Source organism: Saccopteryx leptura, chromosome 2 (assembly GCF_036850995.1).
Source record: "Saccopteryx leptura isolate mSacLep1 chromosome 2, mSacLep1_pri_phased_curated, whole genome shotgun sequence".
In the NCBI taxonomy this organism is placed as follows: Eukaryota; Metazoa; Chordata; class Mammalia; order Chiroptera; family Emballonuridae; genus Saccopteryx; species Saccopteryx leptura.
In genome coordinates this window covers 326,837,499-326,860,750 of record NC_089504.1, presented here as the reverse complement: position 1 = coordinate 326,860,750, position 23,252 = coordinate 326,837,499, and the positions used below count along the sequence as shown (strand labels likewise).

Genomic DNA, 23,252 nt, shown 5'->3' with positions numbered 1-23,252 from the left:
CCCTTCCTGTCTGTCTGACCCTATCTGTCCCTCTCTATCCCTGTCACACACACACACAGACACACATTATATATATACAAAACCCTGACAGGAATCCAGTATGGACAGAGAAATGGGTCAAATCCTCAGCTATTATAAAGTAGTCCATTCTGATTGGCTAAAGCCCATAGTCTGTTTGGTGAAAGAGTTTGAGTATCAACTAAAGGGTAACTCAAGGGTATGTATGGATTTTGAATTAATGGGGTTTCTTTTTGTGAAGCTATTTGGATGACAGCATAGTAAGAATTAAGAATACGTTTGTATTGCTTTGAGAGAGAGAGAATTAGGGAGAAAAACAGTGTGAGAGAGAGAGATCAATTTGTTGTTTCATTTATTTGTGCATTCATTGGCTGATTCTTATTCTTGTAGTGCCCTGACCAGGGATAAAATCCACAACCTTGAAATATGGGGATGATGTCCTACTGAGTTGAGATACCCAGCCAGGCCAAAACACATTTTTAAAATAAGAACAGTAAATTAAACCTGGAAAAAATGTTTAGATTGAGTATGAGTCAGTCACCAAAAAATTACCTAAAAAGAAGAGCTTCAAATAAGCAACCAACTGTAACAAAACACTCTGATCTGTAGAACTCCACATATTCATTTGACTAAAAGCAAAAAATTTTAAAAACTATAGGGAATCAGAGTTAAAGCCACATCTAAAAATTTTCTCACACCAGAAAAACATCAAAGCCTGCCATAAATTAACTTTTAAGAAATGTCCATTTCTGACTTCTGGTCAGGCTTCTTTTCACTAAGGCAAGCTTCTGAATTTCACATATTTGTCATTACTTCTAAATCACTTATACAATTCTCCTTAGCAACTCCTCTGTAACTTCCAGAGAATTGAGAGGCTCAGGGTTTGGGGGGCGATTTTTGAGGACTTAACTATACATAGGATGCAAGCATTTTCTGGAATTGATTCACATTCCTTCCCCAGCTATCTTACTCTCCAAAGACCTTACCAATATTTGAAATTATATCTATCTATTTATTATATTTATCTATTCATTTTTATAGTATATCCTTGTAAACCCCTTGAGAGCTTGGGTATTTTGTCTATTTTGCTCTTGGGCCTATAACCCTGACACATAGAAACATTTCTTGCACATAGAAGATGCTTCATAAATATTTGTCCAGTGACTTCAGAGAGTAGCCGGTGTTAATTTTAGGGTATAGTACTTTTATTTAAAACAAATCATCCATTTATTAGTACTCATGAGGGTAAGTACAGCCTTAAAGGAAAAGATGTGTCTTTCTTCTCCCTTACATCTGTGACTCTTAATCTTTGAAACAAGAGCCCTATAAGAATTTCATATAGCCTATGGGCCCTTTCCCTAGAAAACTGCACTTTCTTGAATACATGCAAAAGTGTGCATGTCATTCCCATTTGTGGACTTTCTCTTTAGGGCAGATATTGCTGAATAAAACTCAATATACTCGTGGCTCAAAATTCCAAAGGTATGTAGTATACAATCCAAAGTTTTTTCTCCTCCTCCTGACCTTCAGCCTACCCCACCCCTTCAGCTCCTCAGAAAAAACTCACATTATTTATTTCTTGTGCCAAATGACTTTCATTTTTCTTACAAATTTGGGAAATAAAATTTCCAAGTCTGATACTATTATGGGACATATAAACTATATAGAGTTTTAAAGAAATTCCTATGCAAAAAATAAAACAGCTTGGTTCTTGTATTTTTTCCTTACCAATAAGATAAACTAAGAGAGGAATATTTTACAATGGTCCTAAACCCTATTTTTAGATTACTATGACTATTATGTCTTTTATTATTAATTCAGAAGTTATTTTGACTTATTTATTCAAGAAGAACTACTATGCCACTTAGTTACTTTGAATGTAAATATTTTTTCCCCAAAATCATTTATGTGTCTAAACTAACTTTGCTACAGATCAATAAAAAACAAATAAGTAATAGAAAAATGGGCAAAAAAGGACAGGATGAATTTAGAGAAGAGATACTAATGTTCAATAAATACAAGCAGATATTTAAGTTCACAAGTAAACAGAGAAATTCAAATTTATATGGCACCCCTTTTTATTCACCCATTAGATCAGCCAAAAAGTGGAGACTATCCAGTGGTGGACGGTAGAGGGAAATGAATGCTGTTGTGGCCCACAGATCGCAGTGTAAGCTGGCACAAGTTCTTTGAGGGCAATTAAAATGCTATGTCGATATAGTCTGCACCTCAACAATTCCATTTCTAAATATTTATGCGACATAAATACCTGCCCATGTTCACAAAGATGCATGTACAGAATGTTTGTTGCAGCAATACATGTAACGAGAAAATTGGACATAATCTAAACATCTGTCAGTAGGGTTATTAAACTGTGATACACCCATGCTCTGAAACATTAAGCAGGAGTTTAAGTGAATGGGGAAACCCTCTATGCACCAAGATGGCAACAAACCTAAGACACATCGTTAGGTGAAAAAAGCAAGTCATAGGACATTACCATTGGTGTAAAAAAACATGTGATATGAAAATCATGTGACATCCCTATTTTGCTCTCTGTAAATATGTAATTAGGCAAGTGTGTGGGAAAAGGTCTAGAAGGATACAGTAAACTCAGAGTAGCGGTTACCCTAAGGGTGGGGGACGAGGGCACATCCGAGTTCTCATGATACCTGTTATTTCATTGTCATATATTGAAAACTTAATCGTGTATTACTTGTGATAATAGAAAATCAGTTTAAACGGATTCATTGTAAAGAGGGCCTGCCAAATTAAATTTTTTAAATAAACACCAGATTTAATCAACAGAGGTTAATTTGGGATGCAGACAAGGAAACACCTTTTTTCAGAACTATTGACCTCAAAATACTGGACCAAGAAGGATCTTACAATGCGGTTGGTTCTTTGTATTCATTTTTGGAGGTATATACTCACAGTTTTTCAATGTGGTGGAAGGACTGCCAGGAATTTTCACTCAACGACACTATGGCATTTCCTCGCAAATCTCTGTGGAAAAACACAGTCAGTGTCCTTGAACAGGCAGGGAAAGAATGAACAGAGTAAGTGAAGCAGCCATGGCGACCTTGTGGGGAATACTCAAATGCAGAACACACCAGCTTTCTCATTCCACAGCCATCAGCTTCCCGGGTTGCATAATTAATAAAGACCTGATGTGGGGTCGCTGGCACAAATAATGAGGCACCACCTCAGACCTGACCTTCTTACCTGAGACAGGTGCTGCCAGTTAATTACTCTGAGTGCTCCCCCCCCCAATTACTTGTATTTAAAATGACTCTTCTACAAATCAATGGGAAAAGATATCACATCAGCAAATAAATATAAAGAAACCTTATGCCAGGCTTCATCAAAGCTTTGGCTCAAGCCCTCTGTAAAAATCTCTCCAGGTGTTAGAAGAATAAGGGCAAAGAGAAGTGAAAGGACTAATATGGAAAGATCTCACAGACATATTTGATAGGAAAAACAGAAATCACCAAACAAGGGGTAAATATCACCTCATAATGGGGAAGAGTTCAAAGGAGAGAGAGAGACAGAGAGAGAAAGAGAGAGAGATTGGAAGGGTACACATACAACAAAATGGTAACAAGAGTGACAGAAAGGGTTAGGTGGAGGCCTGGCCAGATAGCTCAGTTGGTTAGAGCATCGTCCCAATTTGCAAAGGTTGCAGGTTCAATCCCCAATCAGGGCACATACAGGAACAGATTGATGTTTCTGACTCCTCTCTTTCTTCCTCTCTATCTAAAATTAATAAATAAGTTCAAAAGAAATACATAGAAAGAGTTAGGTGGGATTTTCACACTTTATCCAATATACTTTGGTGATGTTAAAAAAAAAAAAAATCAAGGCCCTGGCCAGTTGGCTCAGTGGTAGAGCGTCGGCCCGGCATGTGAAAGTCCCAGGTTTGATCCCCGGCCAGGGCACACGGAAACGCCCATCTGCTTCTCTACCCTTCCCCCTCTCCTTCCTCTCTATCTCTCTCTTCCCCTCCTGCAGCAAAGGCTCCATTGGAGCAAAATTGGCCCAGGCACTGAGAACAGCTCCATGGCCTCCACCTCAGGTACTAGAATAGCTCCAGTTGCAACAGAGCAATGTCCCAGATGGGCAGAGCATTGCCCCCTGGTCTGGCGCATGCTGGAGTCTGTCTCTCTGCCTCCCTGTTTCTCACTTCAGAAAAATAAAAAACAAAAAGTAGTAAGAACGTATCCATGAATTACAGATGTTGACTGGACACTGATCAATTCCTGAGGTTCATTTCAACCACTAAGTCTGTGGATGGCTCTGACTCTTTACCTCTAGCTTTGTCCTCTCTCATCAGCAACAACTCACCTATTCAGTTTATATACAGACTTTTCAGGAAGGTCAGAAAAAGTCAAACAGATACCTGTTTACCCCTCTGCCTAATGGACATTTCCACTCAACCAGGAGCCTTCTGGTTGCTTTACACTGAGCAATAAAATACCCAATCTGAACTCATCTCCCTCAGCCTGGCTCTCCTTCCCAATTGCTGTATGTTCACCTGCTACACCACTACCATTCTCCTTGTATCCAGGACAAAATCTTGACAGGGTCATGTTTGACTTTTCTCTTTCCTTAGCTCCCATCTCCCAACTCTAGGCAGTTACTAAATCTTGTCTGTTCTTCCATATAGAATTCCCAGGATTTTCTTCCTACTCCTGTCACAACCACTCATTTTCAGCACCTTATCATTTCACACCTAAATTTTGCCAGAGCATTTTATCTCCCTGAGTCAAGCATTCCTCTTTACATTGCTCTATATATGAAATCTAAAATAATCTTTATTTTAATCTTCTGTCTCTCTCACTTGAAATCTTTCAGCGGCTCTCCCTGTCTCAGTGTGACTTTCAAACCCCTACAGCTGACAGCCAGGGTTTTGCGTAGTCCTATTTTTCACTGCTTCCTAAGCCAATGCTTTACAGCGAGACTGGCCTATTAATTCCTGATCACTCCCGCAGCCCTGCCTTTGCCTGGACACTACTCAATACTTTTTCTCTAACAAATCATATCCAGCGTTTAAGCCCCTGCTGAAGTTCTAGGTTATCCTTGCAGGTTTCCCTGACTTCCACACCCCAGCACCTACAGACTGTGGTGAACTGTCACACCTCTAGTCTGAATCTCTTTTAGAACTTAATCATATATCACCTCCTGTTTTATCCACATTATCTTCCTTCTCATCTCTCACTGTCACAATCCACAATGACATACTTCTGTGGCTCACACAGTATGTGGCCCTAGATTGGGCACAAAATGAGTATTTTATCTAGAAAGCCAGAGACAAAGATAAGTTTTGACATAACTGAGGATTGAATAATGATAATAGCTAACACATACGTATGTTAGGCACTGATCTAAGTTTATATTAACTCAACCAAATATCACAACAATCCTATGAGATGATAACTATCATAATCTTTGTTACAGTTGATGAATATGGGCCTGCCCAGGCGGTGGTACAGTGAAAGAGCATCAGACTGGGATGCAGAGGACCCAGGTTCAAAACTCTGAGGTCGCTGGGTTGAGCACAGGTTCATCTGGCTTGAGCGCAGTCTCACCAGCTTGAGTGCGGGGCTGTAGGCTTGAGCGCAGGGTCGCTGGTTTGAGCCAAAAGGTTGCTGGATTGAGCAAGGGGTCACTCACTCTGCTGCAGGCCCCATCAAGGCACATATGAGAAAGCAACCAATGAACAACTAAGGAGACTAAGGAGCTGCAATGAGGAACTGATGTTTCTCATCTCTCTCCTTCTTGTCTGTCTGTTCCTATCTGTCCCTCTCTCTGATTCTCTATCTCTGTCACCAAAAAAAAAAAAAAAAAAAAAGTCAATACTAATGAATGACATCCTTGGGTTCAAACCCAGTCACTCTGACTCTAAAATCTCTACTCTTAACCACTATGTTGTATCACCACCAGTGAGATGGGGAGGGGCCACATTCTAAAAGGAATGGCTCAAAAGTGGGAGAGTGGAGGTTAAGGAATGAAGTGATGGGCTAAAAAGATGAATAAGGAAAGATAATATGGGCAATTATAAGTAAAATACTAGTAAACGGGAAATAATAGTAAGAAGGGTAATGAGGAACTGATGTTTCCTCATTAGAAGATAAGGGATAGTTGACAAACAAAAGGAAAACCACATCAGTCAAGCTGAGCTGGGGAAGGTGTGGGAAGCTCAGGACAACCTCAGGAAAAGGCTGCCTTGTGCAGCAGGATGCAGAGAACAAACGAGGACAGGGGAGTCTTACAAGGTGGTGAAGGTGTCCTTGTCGATGCCGGGCTGCAGCACAGGCACGCTGCGGAGCCTCTGCGTTGAGTCGAGAGCCACACAGGACAGCGTCTCATTTCTGCAGGAGCAGAGCTGACACACGCTCCTGGTGGCTTTCTCTTGAATTGTAGGAGGAACTCGTTCAGATGGTTCTGGTTTCAGAGATATGGTACCTTCCATGACCCCAGGCAAGGTTGGCTGCCGACTCTGAACAGAATCCAGATGTAAAAGTGTCACCGCAGGGTGTTCTGGAGGAGCTGTAGTGTGCTGCAGGGTGGTAGGTTGTTCAGCCTCCTCCATAGGACGTGGGGTGATGGTGAGCCCCAGGTCCACAGACTCAACGACGATTGCAGGTGGGGTTGGCTGCTGAGCCTGAGCAGGACCTGGATAAGGAGGTGTCACCGCAGGGTGTTCTGGAGGAGCTGTAGTCTGCTGCAGGGTGGTAGGTTGTTCAGCCTCCTCCATAGGACGTGGGGTGATGGTGAGCCCCAGGTCCACAGACTCAACCGCGATTGCAGGTGGGGTTGGCTGCTGAGCCTGAGCAGGACCTGGACGGGGAGGTGTCACCGCAGGGTGTTCTGGAGGAGCTGTAGTGTGCTGCAGGGTGGTAGGTTGTTCAGCCTCCTCCATAGGACGTGGGGTGATGATGAGCCCCAGGTCCACAGAGTCAATCATGATTGCAGGCGGGGTTGGCTGCTGAGCCTGAGCAGGACCTGGATGGAAAGGTGTCACTGCAGGGATCTCTGGAGGAGCTGTAGTCTGCTGCAGGGTGGTAGGTTGTTCAGCCTCCTCCATAGGACGTGGGGTGATGGTGAGCCCCAGGTCCACAGACTCAACGACGATTGCAGGTGGGGTTGGCTGCTGAGCCTGAGCAGGACCTGGATGGAAAGGTGTCACCGCAGGGTGTTCTGGAGGAGCTGTAGTGTGCTGCAGGGTGGTAGGTTGTGCAGCCTCCTCCATTGGACGTGGGGTGATGATGAGCCCCAGGTCCACAGACTCAACTGCGATTGCAGGCGGGGTTGGCTGCTGAGCCTGAGCAGGCTTTGGATGAAGAAGCGTTGCCTCAGGGATCTCTGGAGGCTGAGCAGGACCCTCTTCATTACCTGCAGAAAGCTCTGCACTGGCAAAGTGCAATTGGGGTGTAGTTGAGTCCTTCTTTGGAGGCACTTCTATAGGCTCCTCTTCTTCCTCCTCAGGGACTTCTGAGGGCTCTGGATGAGGAGGTGTCACCTCAGGGATCTCTGGAGACACTGTAGTGTGCTGCAGGGTGGTAGGTTGTGCAGCCTCCTCCATTGGACGTGGGGTGATGATGAGCCCCAGGTCCACAGACTCAACTGCGATTGCAGGCGGGGTTGGCTGCTGAGCCTGAGCAGGCTTTGGATGAAGAAGCGCTGCCTCAGGGATCTCTGGAGGCTGAGCAGGACCCTCTTCATTACCTGCAGAAAGCTCTGCACTGGCAAAGTGCAATTGGGGTGTAGTTGAGTCCTTCTTTGGAGGCACTTCTATAGGCTCCTCTTCTTCCTCCTCAGAGGACTCTGGCTGCAGAGCTGAGACTTCCTTTTGGGAGGGAAATTCTACTTCTCCAGCAGTATATGAGGGCTCTTCGGCAAGGTTTTGTTGATCCTGAGGCCAGGGTTCGGTGAGCCCCATGGTGGTGGTGGTCAACAGGTTAGGGTCCAGGGCCAGCTCTGGAAGCGGGCGAGCCTGGACCAGGAGCCACAACCGCTGCCACATAAATAGTAGCTGTGGGGCCCAGAAGCGCATCCCGGACATGACGTTCGGGATACAGAGAGCAATTCGCACAATTGGGACACGGAAAGTGACCCACACAAGTAGTTCACAGTATGTGACCTAAGTAAATGAGGTACCAGTATCATGCACTGAGATAAAGTGAATAATTGACACCGGTGTCACAATTGCTCACCGTGTCACAATTGGCAGCCGTGTCATAATTGGCAGCCATGTCACGCATGCATCTCTTAGCAACCAAGCACCCCCTCCTTTGGTCCCAGCCTGTATTTATATAACCTTTATTACTTTTGGGCTGAGATGACTGCAGAATAGCAAACCTTTCTCCTAGACCTAGAATCACTGGGAACCAAGAAGTCCTTTTCCCCTGCAGAGGGCACAGCTAACTCCCACTGGGTCTCCCCTGAGCCCTCACAGTGAGGCCAGATTGGGCCTGCACACCTGGGTAGCCCAGACTCCAGTGGCACAGGGCTGGTGGGACAGGGGGGCTATTGATGGAGGGGTGGAACTGGGGAATCGTGCAGAGCTTTTCAAGGAAGCCACAGGGCCTCCACCCCAGGAACTCAGAAGTGCTGGTCCAGTTCTGGCAATCTGAACTCCTCCTCCAAGCTGAAAACTCAGAGACATTCTTCTTCCCCTTGGCCATACTGCTCCAGGTAGCTGGCCTACAAAATGAACACCAGGTGGGGTGGTGGGCAGGCAAAATGTTGCCATTTTCTCAAAATTCTCTGTATCCATGTCTGATTCTTAACTCACCACTCTATCAGATAGGGGCTACCACTGAATCAGTGATGACTCCATAACATTTTTAGATGGGGCTTTGGAGGGTAAGCAATTCATTCTGGAAAAGTGGGTCTGAAATCAAGTGAATAACCACTTTACAAGGGTACAGAAAAACATCCCCCTCCCACTTTGACTCAACACAGTCCTTAATCTAGAAAAGTAACAATGCCACTTTTCGTAGGTCTACCCCATGTGCACACATGGAAAAGTCACTTAAGGTGGAAAACCAGCATGTCACATAATTTTCTTGAAACACTGTAGGTAGCACCCAATTTGCTTCCTTCATAGCCCTTTACGCATTCTATTTTATTTTACTCCTGTTTATTGTCTGGCCCAACCTCTAGCATATAAACTCCAAGAAGAGAAGGGCTGCATCTAATTCCCAGTGTCTAGCCCATAGCAATGGTTTTTAAATGGAATTGAGTCCAAGATTGGCCTCATGTAGGGATGGACCTCTTATTGTATCAACTTTCTGAAACCTTTAGCATCAATACTGAATCCCTTCCTCACATATTTCCCAGGAAGACAGACTTCTTAAAGCCCAAGACAACACCAGAGCTTTTGCTTTCTGTAGTCATCAGAGCATCCACATTTCAAAGTTCCAGCTACGTATTCTCAGAAGTCCCACACAAGGTAAATTCAAGAACTATTCTATTCCAATTCTGATTTAATTTTGTTAAATTAGTAAATGCTTGATTCCAAGGACAGGAATTCTCTTTCATAGACCTTGGACTCTTCCACAGTCCCTAACTTAGGGTCTTGCATGCAGCTGACAATGCATTTTATTGGCATTCAGTCGGTAACCCCTACTAAAAAAACAAAAACAAACAAACAAAAAAAAGCCCCTCTTAGAATTAAGAGAAGAAAAATACCTTTCAAAACCTACATAGCAGCTTTAAGGTCAAGTACAAGGGTGAGATGCCTGTTACTACTGTTACTATTCATCATTGTTGGAGTCCTAATCAATTTAATAAGAAAGAAATTGAATTATTTGAAAGAGACAAAACATATTTAATTATGAGATGATGCACAACCTAAAAAGCCCAAGAGCACTGACTAAAATTTTATCACAAGTAGCACAATTTAGTAAGATGGCTAAATCCAAAATCAAGAGCTCAACATTCAAATCTCAATAGCTTTCCTATATATCACAAATAACTAATTAGAAAATGAAAGAAAGAGTCCATTTACAATATCAATAAAAATCCATAGAGTAACAAAAAATAAACTTTAAAAGAAATGTCTAAGACCTACGTGATGGAAACGTCAAAACTCTTCTGAAGGACACTAGGAAGAATACACAACACGAGATACCGCTTTCCTGGAATGTTGTATAGATGTCGATTCTCCTCTAATTAACCTACAAATGCAATGCAATCCTATTCAAATTCCAAGACAGTTTATTAAACAAAAACAGGCCAGCTGATATTTGGTAGACAAATTATTCAAGAAGAGCCATGAAATGTATGAAAAAGTAAGATCAAAGAGCAGGAGCTTACCCTGCCAGATTCCAAAATGTGTTATAAAAGAACTGGAATCACCTAGTGATGCTGCTACCTAGTGGTACAGAAACATCTCTGCTCTGCTCGTGATGTGTCGATCTTGGTATTTCATTCTTAAAAGACTATTTACCATATTTTTAAATTTTCAAGAGAGTGGCATGCCTTATATTGCCCCCCTTCCAAATGCTAACAAATCTGACAGAAAGACTAGGACTAGTGGGGCTGGAGTACTCAGGGAGGCTTTATGAGGAAAGATGACCTTGAGCTGACTTTTCAGAGATACATAGGACTTCCATGTGCAGAGCAAAACAAAGGAATTTTAGATGGCCAAAGGCACAAACAAAAGTAGGAATGGGCAGAGTGTGGCTAGATTATGGTGATTCCAGCTGCTTTGGCTGGAATTGAGTGCTGGCTTGACCACTGGAAAGGTAAACAAGGTAAATTAGTAGGGTAGAGTCACGACTGTCAGCTTATTAAATCACTCTTTGAATGGTAGCTCTTACATGCTGAGAAAATAAAACATTATGAAATTGAACAAAAAGGACACAAGTCAACTCCAAAAATATTTATGTTTATAAAAAAATAGAACATGCAAACTGTACAACCACATATTTAAGAATATATATTGCTTCAGTTGCCTATTTGAACATAACAAGCCAAAATTTCAATAGATTAAAACAAACAACTACGTATTGTTTCTTGAGAGTCTTTGGGTCAGAAATATGGGCTGAGCTAGGTCAGGTGGACCATGTGGTATTGCCTAGGTTGCATGCTTGGATGTCTTCAGCTGTTGGCTGGGCTTCTAGAAGCTCCCAGAAGGCTTTGTTCACATTTCTGGAGACCTTGTGCTCCTCTGTGTGGTCTCTCTCCCTCTCTATCTCGTATTATTTCTTCACCACCCACTCATAAGTTCCCCCCCTTCCTTCCACCTCTCCATGAGGTCTCTCTCTAGCAGGATATCTGGACTTCCTTTCAGCATGGGTGTCTGGCTTCCAGGAATGAAAACTGAAGCTTCCATGTCCAGAGGTGGATTAAGGTTGGTTTAGGCCCCAGGCACAAAAGGAAATATTGGGCCCCTTATGTTAGAAAAAAAAGTGTAAAGTTGAGGTTTTGTGGGGCCCTTCAGATGTCAGGGCCCAGGGCACACAGGGTGCACCCACAGTTAAATCCACCTCTGTCCCTGTCTCTTAAAGGCTAGACCCAGAACTGGCATAACTGTCACTTGAAGCACTTTCTATTGGTCAAAGCAAATCACTTGGTCATTCTGGATTCTAGGGGAGGGGAATAGACACTTCTTCTGGAAGGTGTTGTCACGCGCACATACAGTGAAGGGAGAAGTGATGGCTTCCATCTTTGGAGACTGCCACATATAGGAAACACATCATTTTGGCTGCCTGTGAAGAGTAGAGGAATCGGTGTTGGGAAAGTAATAAAACAAGAGAAAGATCTTGTCAGACCTCAGAGGAAGACTGGGTGTCATAAACCCAGAAATGGACTAACCTAACTTTCTGTGCCTGAGGTACACCACCACCCCAAACTAAAATCAACCAAATAAAGCAGGATTTTGTAAGCAAATCAGAAAAACCCCAGCAAAAAGGTAAGGAGACAATATGGAAACTAAAGAAATAACCCATGTGTATGTCAAATTTTGGTTAATTAAAATGTTGACTTTTGAATAGTTGGAAAGAATAGGATGCAGAGGATGTCTCTTGTTTTCTGTGCTATCTCACCGTGCCAGGAGCGAGGGGTTGTACACAGAAATTTGGGATTACTTCAGTCGAGGTGGGTGGCCAGTGAAACTCAGTCCCTGGATGGCAGTCAGTGAACCGTGACAAGCAGTTGGTAATCTAGTTACTAGGTTCCTGTCTATATCTTGGCACACTAAAACCACATCCTTGCCAAGATTGGGGCTCTGTGACTGTTTTCAAACTTTGATTTGTGGCCCATTCATGGATCAGGAAACTCAATGGAATGCAAGTAGGAAGGTAAACATTGTTTTATGAAACTTTCATGGCAATAGTATATCTACAAATTCACTCATCCATTCATTCATTCAATCACTCGTTTATTTAATAAATACCTGTTGAGCACCTTTTATGTGCCAGGCACTGGGGATTCAGGAGAAAGTAAAGCATACAAATGTGTGTGTGTGAGCAGCTGCTTGCATGTGCATTCTGGGCCACACTGTAGAATGTATCTCTCACTGTGGGTCGCAGTCAAATAGCAAAGCAGCCACCACTGCCCTAGTGGCTTCATAGGAACATCAGGATATCGAATTGTGTGCCTACTTCCTGTGTATGTCAGAGTGTCATCACAAGAAAAGCACATGCTTGAAACTAATATAACATTGTATGTCAATTATACTCCATTAAAAAAAATCCCAGCACAAGGGGTCTAAAAATCAAGGACAAAAAATGTGTTTTCTTCCCCCAGCTATTGTTACTGTGAGTATAGATGGTTACAAATGTTCCTCAGTTCATGAACCCCAACTTCCCTTGAGGACCTCTCTTTTATGGTATGACTTTTTTCCTCTTTATCTTGTTTTGTTTCCCATTTCCCTCCCCTCTGACCCGTCCCCCTGGGAAAGTCACGTAAATCTCCCTGAGGCTCCAAGTTCTCCTCTGTAAAATGGGAACAACAGCCACCTCCTGGGGTGTTGTGTTGTGGGAGTTACAGGGGACACTGGCTGAGTGAGGACAAAGGTTTGTGTTGCCAGGGCCCCGCAAGGGGCTTATTGGAGTTGAGCTCCTCCTGCCCCAGGATGGCTGCCCTCTGCCACTGTCCTCTCTTCCCCCTGCACTTCCAGTTCCCCAGGGACCAGGAGGGTGAAGCTTGTTAGCCCAGAGCTGGGAGCCTGTGGCTGAGCCCAGAGGAAGCGGGGGCCTAGGCTCAGATGCCAGATTGAGCAAGACAGAGAGCCGGCCCCTCTGATCCTGGTCAGAGGTATTTAGTGACACTAGCAATTCTGGGAAATTCAGAGGCAGGAAGTGAAAGAGGGGAGAATGAGAGGAAACCCTGAACTGTACCCACACGCCCCTGGTCTGGCCTTTCCTTCAAACTGCAGTGAAGAGTGAGGTGACCGTCTTATAGGGGTGAAGGGGACAGAACAGAAGACCCTTTCTCTAGGAAAAACAGTCAGTCCTGTCCCCAGCCCCCACTATGTTTTGCCTGAATTCCAACTCCATTTCTCCTGTTTACTGTCCAAAGTCCTGAGGTGAGCAGATGCCAGGTTAGAACCACTTGGACATTCAGACACAGGGGCTCCGGGCCTTCACCGGGACCAGGCCCCTCCCCTCCTCTTCCCTCCTGTCTAGTGCCACATGCCCCACTTCCCCTGGCTCCAGCTCCTCCTTAGCCTTGGGGCCCAGGAGCCTGAGGAGCTCCAGAGTAAGCCCTCCACGTTGTTAACAGGTAACCGAGGGTGGGGAGGACGGGGAGGCTGGCAGGCCTGGGGATGTTTGGGATTAAGGGGACCATAGTTCAGGAACAGTGGGGGCTGGATGGGAAGATGAGCATGTGGAGGGATGTTTCTCCTTGGCCATGGCACAGCCTAAGCCAACACCTGAGACGGGAGAGGACCAGGCTGTATTTCACCTCCCCAAACTCACCTCCAACCTCAGACCCAACCCAGGCTGCCGCCTTGACCTACCCTGACCCTACCCCCCATCCCAGTGCCAGCCTCCATCTGAACTAGCATCTCAGCACAGCATCAGCCCTGCACTCGGCCCCAGCCCTGATTGCAGCTTCGGCTCCACCCAGGTCCAGCTGCTGCACTGGACCCAGAATGGCCAAGGACTTTCAAGACATCCAGCACCTAGACTCGGAGGAAAATGACCACCCGCTCGGTAGGGGTGAGGGGCCAGGAGCCCGTGGGTACAATCCCAGGAGAGAAGACGCATTTTGGAAAGGCAGGTGCCCAGTGTTGGGGGCTTCACTTCACCTCGGTCTTGCTCCGGATTGCTCTGTCTCTCTGAGGCCGCTGTCACAGTCACTCCATGAGCAGGGCCTGGGCACCCCGTAGGTGTTTAGGTGTGTGGTGCCAACCAACAGCTCTGCTTGCCCCCTGACCTCAGCTTTCTCTCCGTGCTTAGGACCCAGGAAAGGGTATGTGCTCAGCGGGAAGGGAATAAGTGGAAGCTGGAGGTGACTTCCTCCCCTCTTCCTTCCACCCTTCCTTCTGACATGTGCTGTTTGTGTGACATGGGCCGGGCCTGTCTGTGCACATTTTGTGTGGGCAAGGACAGCACATTTAGCCAGGAGAATGGATTTGTATGTGGGAGGGTGTGGGGATGGGTGGGACAATGGACACAGAGATACAGAGATACTTTGGAGAACTCCCTCTCTCCCCAAGCCCCCACCTGGGTCTTTCTCTAGCAGATCCTGATGGAAGGCCCCGTGTCTGAGAAAAGGTTTTGAGGCAAGAGAGGCCTGAGCCATCCTAGCTGAAGGGCAGGAGCCAGGAGAGGGGAGGGCTGTAGGGTGTGTGAGATGTGGGCGCTGGTGATGGGAGTGGGGCTCTGTGGAGACAGCACAGGCTGCTGCTCAGAGCTCGGTGAGAGGAATTGGCTAGCCTGGGCTGGGCAGAGAAAGCCCCCTTTCTGAGGCCGGCAGACTGCAGAGGCTGGTGCTATTGCGGGTGAGGGTGGGGTCTGGCAGGGCAGGAGCTGCAGGGGGGACAGGCGTTCTCACGAAGGCTTCTCCTTTCCTTGGGGTGATGGGCTGGCAGGACTTCCTTCCGGGCAGTAGGCTGCCCAGGGCAGGGGCCACATCTGTCTCACTCCCCTGGTGAGATATACATGATGTCTGGCATGTAGTGAACACTCAGAAATGCTTTTGGATGATGTTGGATCTTCTGAGGGTGAGAGGGTTCAGAGTTGAAGCAGGAGGCTTGGCGAGAATCCCGAGGTTTTGGGTTTCGTGGGAGAAGCTCACCCCAAAGGCCTGATGGATGACGCCACGGGGCACCTCTGAGGTGCTACCACTGTCAGCGCATTCTCTCCAGCAGCCTCTGTGGCCTTCAGGTGAGCCGACATCTACCACCTGCTCACCCGCAACCATCTTCCACTCATCCATGCCCCTTATATGCCCATGGTTTTCAGTAAATTTGAAACATTTTGCTCATTATCTGCCTTGTCCTTCTCCTTTTTCCTTCAAGGACTCCAATTCTGCATCTATTAGTTGTCCTACAGTTCACTGATGCTATTTCCATTATTTTTTTTTAATTTTACATTGATTTGAGATAGGAAAAAAGAAAAAGAGAGAAAGAGAGAGAGAGAGAGAGAGTAGCATCAACTTGTTGTTCCATTTAGTTGTGCATCCGTTGATTGCTTCTCCTACGTGCCTTGACCGGAGGACCGAACCCACGACCTCAGTGTGCCAGTAGGATGTTTTCTCCCCTGAGCCGCCAGACCAGGGCCACTATTTCCATTAGAAACATTTTTATCTCTTGGTTTTTCTTTTTTATATAGTTACTATTGCTATGTCTTTAAGTTTACTAACCTTTCCTAATGTATGTCTAATCTTCCATTCATTGTACCCAGTATATTTTTTATTTCAGACATTGTAGTTTTCATATCTAGAAATTCAATTTGGGACTTTGAAATATCCTCCTTGAGATTCTACTTAACTTTTTGAGCATATGGAATACAGTTATAATGGCCGTTTTACTTTCCTATTTGCTAATTCTAAGGTCTGTGTCAATTCTGGATCAGTTTTGATAGATTTATTAACCTCCTTGTGTTTCCCTGCTTCTTCGTACATCTGGTCATTGTTGTTGGATGCCAGGCATTGTGAATTTTACCTTGTGTGTTGCGTATATTTGTATTCCTCTAAAAGTTCTTGAACTTTATTCTGGTATGTAGTTAAGTTACTTGGAGTCACTTTGGTCCTTTTTGGTGTTGTTTTTATAACCTGTTAGGCAGGTCTGAAGCGCTACTGGGGCAAGGGCTTTTGGTCCCCACACCCATGCTTGGTGGGTTGTGTTGGTAGGAATAGGCACTATTTCTGGCCCTGGATGAGTGTCAAACATGTCCTAATCCTTTCAGATTGTTTTTCAGGGTGTCAGTCATTTTCTTTACCTGCACACACTGCTCAGTGCTGAGTGCTTGAAGGGAACCCTCCACAGATTGCTGGGTTTCTCTGTGCAGACCTCCTCTGATACTTTGTCCTTTGAGGTCCTGTGACCTTGGTCTTCTTAGACTCTTGGCCCCATCTCCTCAACTGGGAGCATGTGCTGGGCTCTGCTTGGATCGCCCCTCCCTGCCCCATGGCCTGAACGCTTTCTCCCAGCACTGGGCTGGGACAATCATAGGGCTCATCTTGTTAGTGTCCTGTCTCTCAGGGATCAATTGTCCCGTTTCCTGAACTCCAGTGTCTTGAAGATGTTTGTTTTTTATAGGTATCTGTTTCTTATTCTGGTTGTTTCTGGGAGAGGGCAAATCTAGTCCTTATTATTCCATGTTGGGCAGAACTTTTATTTTCAAACTTGCTCATTTCATTTTCAGAACAACCCGATCAAGTAACTACTATTTTTACCTACGTATTTTTTCTATTATGGTAAGAACACATAATATGGGATCTACCCTTTAACAAAGTTTAAAGTGCACAATACTGCTTGGTTAACTCTAAGCACAGTGTTGTACAGCAGGTCTCTTGATCTCTTGCATAATTGTAACTTTACACCCACTGAAAAGCAACTCCCACTTTCCTGTCCCCCAGTCCTTGGCAACCACTATCCTACTCTCTGTTTCTACGAGACTGAGTACTTTAGATTGTAGAGGGGGACATGAAAACTGAGGCACCAGAGGGTTGAGTGACCTACCTATGATCTCAGAGCTAGTGGGTGGCAGAGTTAAGACTCAGCCATGGGTGGTCTGGTTTCAGGGCAGAGGCGCAGAGACAGGTTGCTGAGCTGACCCAGAGTTGAGGGTTTATGGGTCATAGGTCAGGCTGAGAAGCAGGACAAAGGCCACTAAGTGGACAGTATTGGAGAGAGCAGTCAGGCTCAGCCATAGGGTCCCAGCGGGTGGGGAGAACTGTGCTTAGTGAGAGCTTCCAGATGGACAGACGCACGGGCGATGACAGTCGACATGGTGGGGAGAGGCAGAGGGAAGGCAGTGCTCCGAGTGGGGAACGGGTGGTGGAAGTGTCAGAAACATGGCCTTTCTGGGTCAAGATGGGGTCCTGGGTGTGGCTGGAGTGGAGGAAGGTGACAGTCATTGGTGTAAAAAGGCCAAGAGTTCTGGGTGGTCACTCACAGGGACAGTGTCAGCTCAGGTTGATGGTAACTGATGGACTGGAGAGGAAGATTCTGGGCCCCTGACTGAGCATTCCCAAGATGTGAGGACCCCTGGGTGTGGTGGCGGCGAGAAGAGAGGGAAGGGCAGGGTCTGAAGCGCAGGGGAGGAGGCGTTTTGCTAGAAGAGGATGGTGCAAAGGCAGCAGCCTGGGCCTGGGAGGACAGACACTGCTCCAGGCCCAGGGACGGATCAGGAGGGGTGGAGCCAGGGCTGCGCATATGAAGATGTGGGCACATGTGTGCATGTGGGGACGTTTGTGTCAATGTGTGTATATGTGTGAGGAGATATGTGAATGTGTGCTATAAGATGTGAGACTGTGTGTGAGAATGTGCATGTTGATGTGTGTGTGAGGATGTGTGTTAATAAAGTGTTTGCTTGTCTTGGACCTCAATACCCTGCTGCTGGTGGCCATCTGTATCATTGGGTCCCAAGGCAGCAGGGGTGGAGCCCTGATGAGAGGAGATGCTGGCAGTGCTGGCGGAGGTGAGTGTGTATGTACTAATGAGTGTGGGAGTGAAATGGAAAACTGTGTGTGTGTGTGTGTTCAGGATTCAGCTTGACCAAGGGTCAGGAGAGGTCTCTGTGAGGTGACTGAGGTCTAAGGGGAGAGAGTTTATAGTGGAACAAGGGTTTCTGAGGTGGAAGGGCAGAGAGATGTGGGAGATGAGAGGATGGGCTTGGAGGGCACCCCTTGGGGAGTGGTCTGGGCTGGAATGCCCTGGACTTAAATATCCCAGTGGAATCGGGGTGGGGGGGGGTCCAGTTTTGGACTTGTCTGAGGGGCCCAGGCATGGATTTTAAGAACACAGGGCCTGTCCTCAAGGTCCCCCAGGTCTAAGATTGGGACTTTACACACAGATGATGTGAATAGCAATGCCGTGTGCAGATGTATTACATACACCTGTGTAGGCATGTGTGCATATTTGCATGTGTAAACATGGGTGCACTTGTGCAAATAAGTGTGTGTGCAGTGCTTAAATGCTGGGGTCTCAGCCCATTGACTCCCCAATCCCTCCCCAAGTACTTCCCTCCACCCCCTGAGCTGTACTTCCTCAGACTTCTGTTCCCCTGCTTCCCTTAGGTTGGCTGTCGCCAGCCCTCCTCCTGACACCGCTTCTCTTGCAGGGATGCCTCCTTCCCAGGCCCGTCCCCAGCAGAGTCTCTGCTCCAGGCTCTGGCTCAGTCTTCTGGTCCTGGGCTTCAACATCCTGCTGCTGATGGCCATCTGTGTGATTGGGTCCCAAAGTGAGGGTCACAGGGGCCAGTGGAGATGAAGCCCTGATGGGGAGGCGGAGATATGGGCAGTGCTGGGGGCGTGAGAGCTCTGACGGGAAGAGATGGAGGCAGTGAGGTGCAGTGCTGAGCGAGTATGGGGCAGGGAGGGGGTGGTGAGGGAGACAGTGCCATGACCCTGACGGGGCTGTCACATGGGCACAGACCCCTCCACTTCGTCCTGTGCCCTCTCCCTCCTGACAAGGAACACAGATGCAAGTGGAGTTTTGGACCCTAAAAGAAGCTTTCAGCAACTTCTCCTCCAGCACCCTGACGGAGATCCGGGCTCTCGGCTCCCATGGTGAGCAGGTGCTCCCCGAGGGGACGTGCCGGGTCTGATTGGGTGGGTGAGGCACCGGTTTACCAGGACAGGTTTGCCGGACTCTGAGGTGGGTGCCCAGGGTCTGGTCTGCAAAAGGATGTGTTTGGGGTGCCGTGGACAGATAACCCAGCCTGAGGAGCTGGGCAAGGCTTATAGGGACACTGATCCCTGGGCTGAGGGACACTGAGGGAGGAATAGGCAGGTGAAGAGGATGGCGGTCAGTGGCAGGTGGAGAGGACAAATCTGGGATGACCAGGAGGTGAGGAAAACCACTGCACGTTTGGGAACTGCAAACACTTCCAGCGTGGCAGGAACTAAGTGGCGAGGGGTGGGCTGGGAGGTGGGTAGGGGCCGCGCCAGGCAAACCACTGTGTTAATAAAGTGAGGCGTTATCTTGAGAAAATGGGGCCTATGCAAGGGATTGAAGCAGGGGAGCAGCCCGAGTAGGTTTGTTCCTCAGAAAGCCAGGGTGGCAGTGTGGGGAGACTGGCAGAGGCGGGTAGGCCCGGGGCAGAGCTGGAACCTCCCAGATGAAGGTGACGGTGGCTTGGACTGGTGCTCCAGTGGGTGATGATGGAGGCTGTTAGGAGGCAGAATGGAGGGAAAACAGTTTAGCTTTTCTCTTTTTCAGGAGGCAGCATAGGTGACAGCGTGACATCTCTGGAAGCCAGGCTGGAGAAACAGGAGCAGGACCTGAAAGAAGGTCCGAGCCCCTCCCATGAGTGAGTGACATGTGAGTGTGTGTGTGCGCGTTAGAGTGTATGTGTGATGTGTGTGGTGTGAGTGAGGTGTGTGTTGTGTGCGTGAGAGTGTATGTGTGATGTGTGTGGTGTGAATGAGGTGTGTGTTGTGTACGTGAGAGTGTATGTGTGATGTGTGGTGTGAGGGAGGTGTGTGTTGTGTGCGTGAGAGTGTATGTGTGATGTGTGTGTGAGGTGTGTGTGGTATGTGTGAATGTATGTGTGGTGTGTGAATGTGTGTTGAGTTTTTCCAAAGGCTGGAGTCCTGTGCGGGATCCTAGTAGGTACGGTGCCCACACTGCCCACATCACTGTCTGTCACTCTGTCCCCTAGATCATGCCACCTTGCTCTTCCACCTGAAGCACTTCCCAGCTGATCTGCGCATCCTGGCTTGTCAGATGGCCTTCCTGCGAAGCAATGGTAGGGACAGTGGGGGTCTCCGTTCCCAGTGTGCCTGCCCCCCCAGCAGGATCTCATCTCCCCCTGCCCACTCTCCTCCCACAGGCACAGAATGCTGCCCCGTTAACTGGCTGGAGCATGAAGGCCACTGCTACTGGTTCTCTCGCTCTGGACTGACCTGGCCCGAGGCTGAGAAGTACTGCCAGCTGGAGAACGCGCATCTGGTCGTCATCAACTCCAGAGAGGAGCAGGTGAGTCCACACTCTTCCTGAAGGCGGGAGGAAACCTCTGGAATGCAAACTGGGGGGCTAGATCAGGCCCGCTTTATTTTTTTAACCTACGGGAGAGGCCGGAAGCAGATGTCTGGCAGAACTCCAGGGTTCATAGCGGAGCAGCCACTGATCCTAAGAAGTGGGAGATTACGGCCAGGACTCGGCAAAGGGACAGGAGCCAGGTGAGCAGGTGATGAGGAGCAGGTCAGAAGACAATGCAAGACAGGATGAATTTGAAAAGACAGGACCTGGGTGGAGAAGGCAGTAGAGGCACTGAGAGCTCCTGCTTGTTGTGTACTAGCCACAGGAGTGGCAGTCAGTTGGGAGGAAGGAACAGAGGGTGCAGGAGTCCCAGTGACCCGTCTGCCATGGGTACTGGGTTCCTCCAAGTTCCTCCAGGTCTCGCCTGCCCACTGCTGCCACCAGCCCACAACCCCAAACACTGAAGTTCATCGGAAAGAATCCACCTGTTAGAATAGGTGGGGCATTTTTTTTTTGAAACGGAAGATATTAATGGTAACATTTACTGAGTCCTTACTATGTAACTTCTATCTCCCCTCCTCTCACTTAAAAATAAAGAAACAAAAGTAAAATAGTCCCTGTGAAGCATTTAGCATGTTCTTTAGCCCAGTGAATGTCCTCTAAACAATAGCTAAGGTTAAAAAAAAAAAGAAAGAAAAGGTGAGGAATTAGTTTTGTTGGGAGCTGATGCTTCAACTCAGGGGCAGGTCAAGTTGGGGAAGGCTGAGGGAACCACAGCTAATGCCTGCATGGAGGTACAAGGGTCTAGAAACTTCCCTCCTACCTGTTTTCCAGAAATTCATTATTCAACACACACGCCCCTTTAAAGCCTGGATAGGTCTCACTGAAACCGATGGTTCCTGGAAATGGGTGGATGGCACAGACTATAGGAATAGCTACAAGTAAGTATCCCCTTCCCACCCCCCTAGTCTCGCCTGGGGACAGCCACCTGGTCTGTTGCCCCTATGTATCCCCGCCCATTCTTAGGGACTAAATTCCCCAATCCTTCACCCTCCAGACTCCCAGCCTTCAAGGCTGCAGCTTCTGCTCTCTGAACTCTCTAAGGTGGTGCTTCTCTGAGGTGGGAAAGAATTGCTGGGACAGGAGTGGTCAGAGCTTTGAGCCCTGTCCTGCCTTCCTAGGAACTGGGCTGCCACTCAGCCAGATAACTGGCAGGGCCACGAGGAAGGTGGAAGCGAAGACTGTGCCGAAGTCCAGGTGGACGGCCGCTGGAACGACAATTTCTGCCAGCAGGTGCAACGCTGGGCGTGTGAGATGAGTCGGAACATCACCACCTAGGAGCCCGGATCTCCCGCAGATCTCTACCTGCATCCTCCTCACCCCACCCCCAGCTTCTCTCCTGGGGGTTTTGAAAAAAGGAAGATTAGTCAGAGACACCGAGAAGAGTTGAGGGAAGACAGAAAAGAGGGTTTAAGAATCTCAGGCCCTGGGGAGACAGTTACCTCCTCTTTCTGCTACTCACTGTGATTATTATAATTTTCAGACTCCACACTGGAGTAGGAAAAGAAGAAATAAATACTCGAAGCTCTGTGTGGACCAGTCATTTGGAACTGAGAAATGTAGAAGGCAAAGAAGAGGGAGCAGATAGGGTCCGGAAGAAAGTTTAAGACTAGACTTCTGCTTGCTACCCAGTCCTGAGGGACACGGATCAGGGAAGGGAAGGAAGAGGCTTGGAGAGGAGCATCCATTAGAAGGCAGTGGGTTTAGGGGTGGGGGAAGGAGCTGGCTGGGCTGGGCGGGAGGGTCCCACACGGCGAGGGTCCTGGACAAAGCGGCTTTCTCTGCCTTCAGGATTGACAGGAGATTTCAGGGAGCATTCCACTTCCCTCAGTCTGGGAACTGTGGAGTGGGCTGGCAAGGCCACTGGGAAACGTTTGCTTAAGAGAAGGAGGACTAGTAGCACACTTTCCCACTGTTTTCAGCATGGCTGCAACTTATTGACCACAAACAGATCTAGACATATGTCCAAGACAAGTGTCACCAACAATTTCCACAGTGGGTAAACTTCATCTTCCAAGATCATCTTAGAACCAGTTTTAGAAGGGTCTTTAAGCAATTAGATTTTTTGTTTTATTTTTATTACACAAGTCATATGTACTATTAGTAAAAACAAAAAACGTTTTAAAGACACACTCATGCACACTCATACGCAGAGATTTATTATGAAGAATCGGCTCATGTGGTTGTGGAGGCTGACAAGACCCAAGTTCTGCAGGTGAGCAGGCAAGCTGGGGCCCAGAAGAGGCAATGGTGTCATCCCACACAGAGACAGCAGACTAAGGACCCAGAGAGAAGTGATTTTTTTCGTGTTCAAAGGCAGAAAGAAAGCCAATGTCCCAACTTGAAGGGGGTCAGGCAGGAAGAGCTCTCTTATACTCAAGAAGGTCAGCCTTCTTCCGCTATTCAGGGTTCCAACTGGTTGGATGAGGCACACCCACATTAGGGAGAGCAATCTGCTTTAACAATTCACATGTTCCTTCCTCTCATCTACAAACACCCAACAGACACACCCAGAACAATGTCTGACCACACATAAAATTAATCGTTACAGATTTCCTGTCAG

General features: G+C 47.1%; 2 protein-coding genes across 2 annotated transcripts in view; both read left to right on the top strand.

Annotated features, from left to right (window-relative positions):
- Nucleotides 1-23,252, top strand: part of LOC136391533 (C-type lectin domain family 10 member A-like) — an 86,835-nt gene that overhangs the window by 45,413 nt on the left and 18,170 nt on the right. The gene's annotated exons all lie outside the window — the stretch shown is intronic.
- Nucleotides 13,565-22,217, top strand: LOC136391538 (asialoglycoprotein receptor 2-like). Its single transcript, XM_066363263.1, has 9 exons — nt 13,565-13,755; nt 14,104-14,252; nt 18,768-18,887; nt 19,120-19,215; nt 19,868-19,939; nt 20,310-20,396; nt 20,481-20,626; nt 21,464-21,570; nt 21,811-22,217. The coding sequence occupies exons 2-9, from the start codon at nt 14,129-14,131 to the stop codon at nt 21,965-21,967; spliced, it is 909 nt and encodes a 302-aa protein (XP_066219360.1). The 5' UTR covers nt 13,565-13,755; nt 14,104-14,128; the 3' UTR covers nt 21,968-22,217.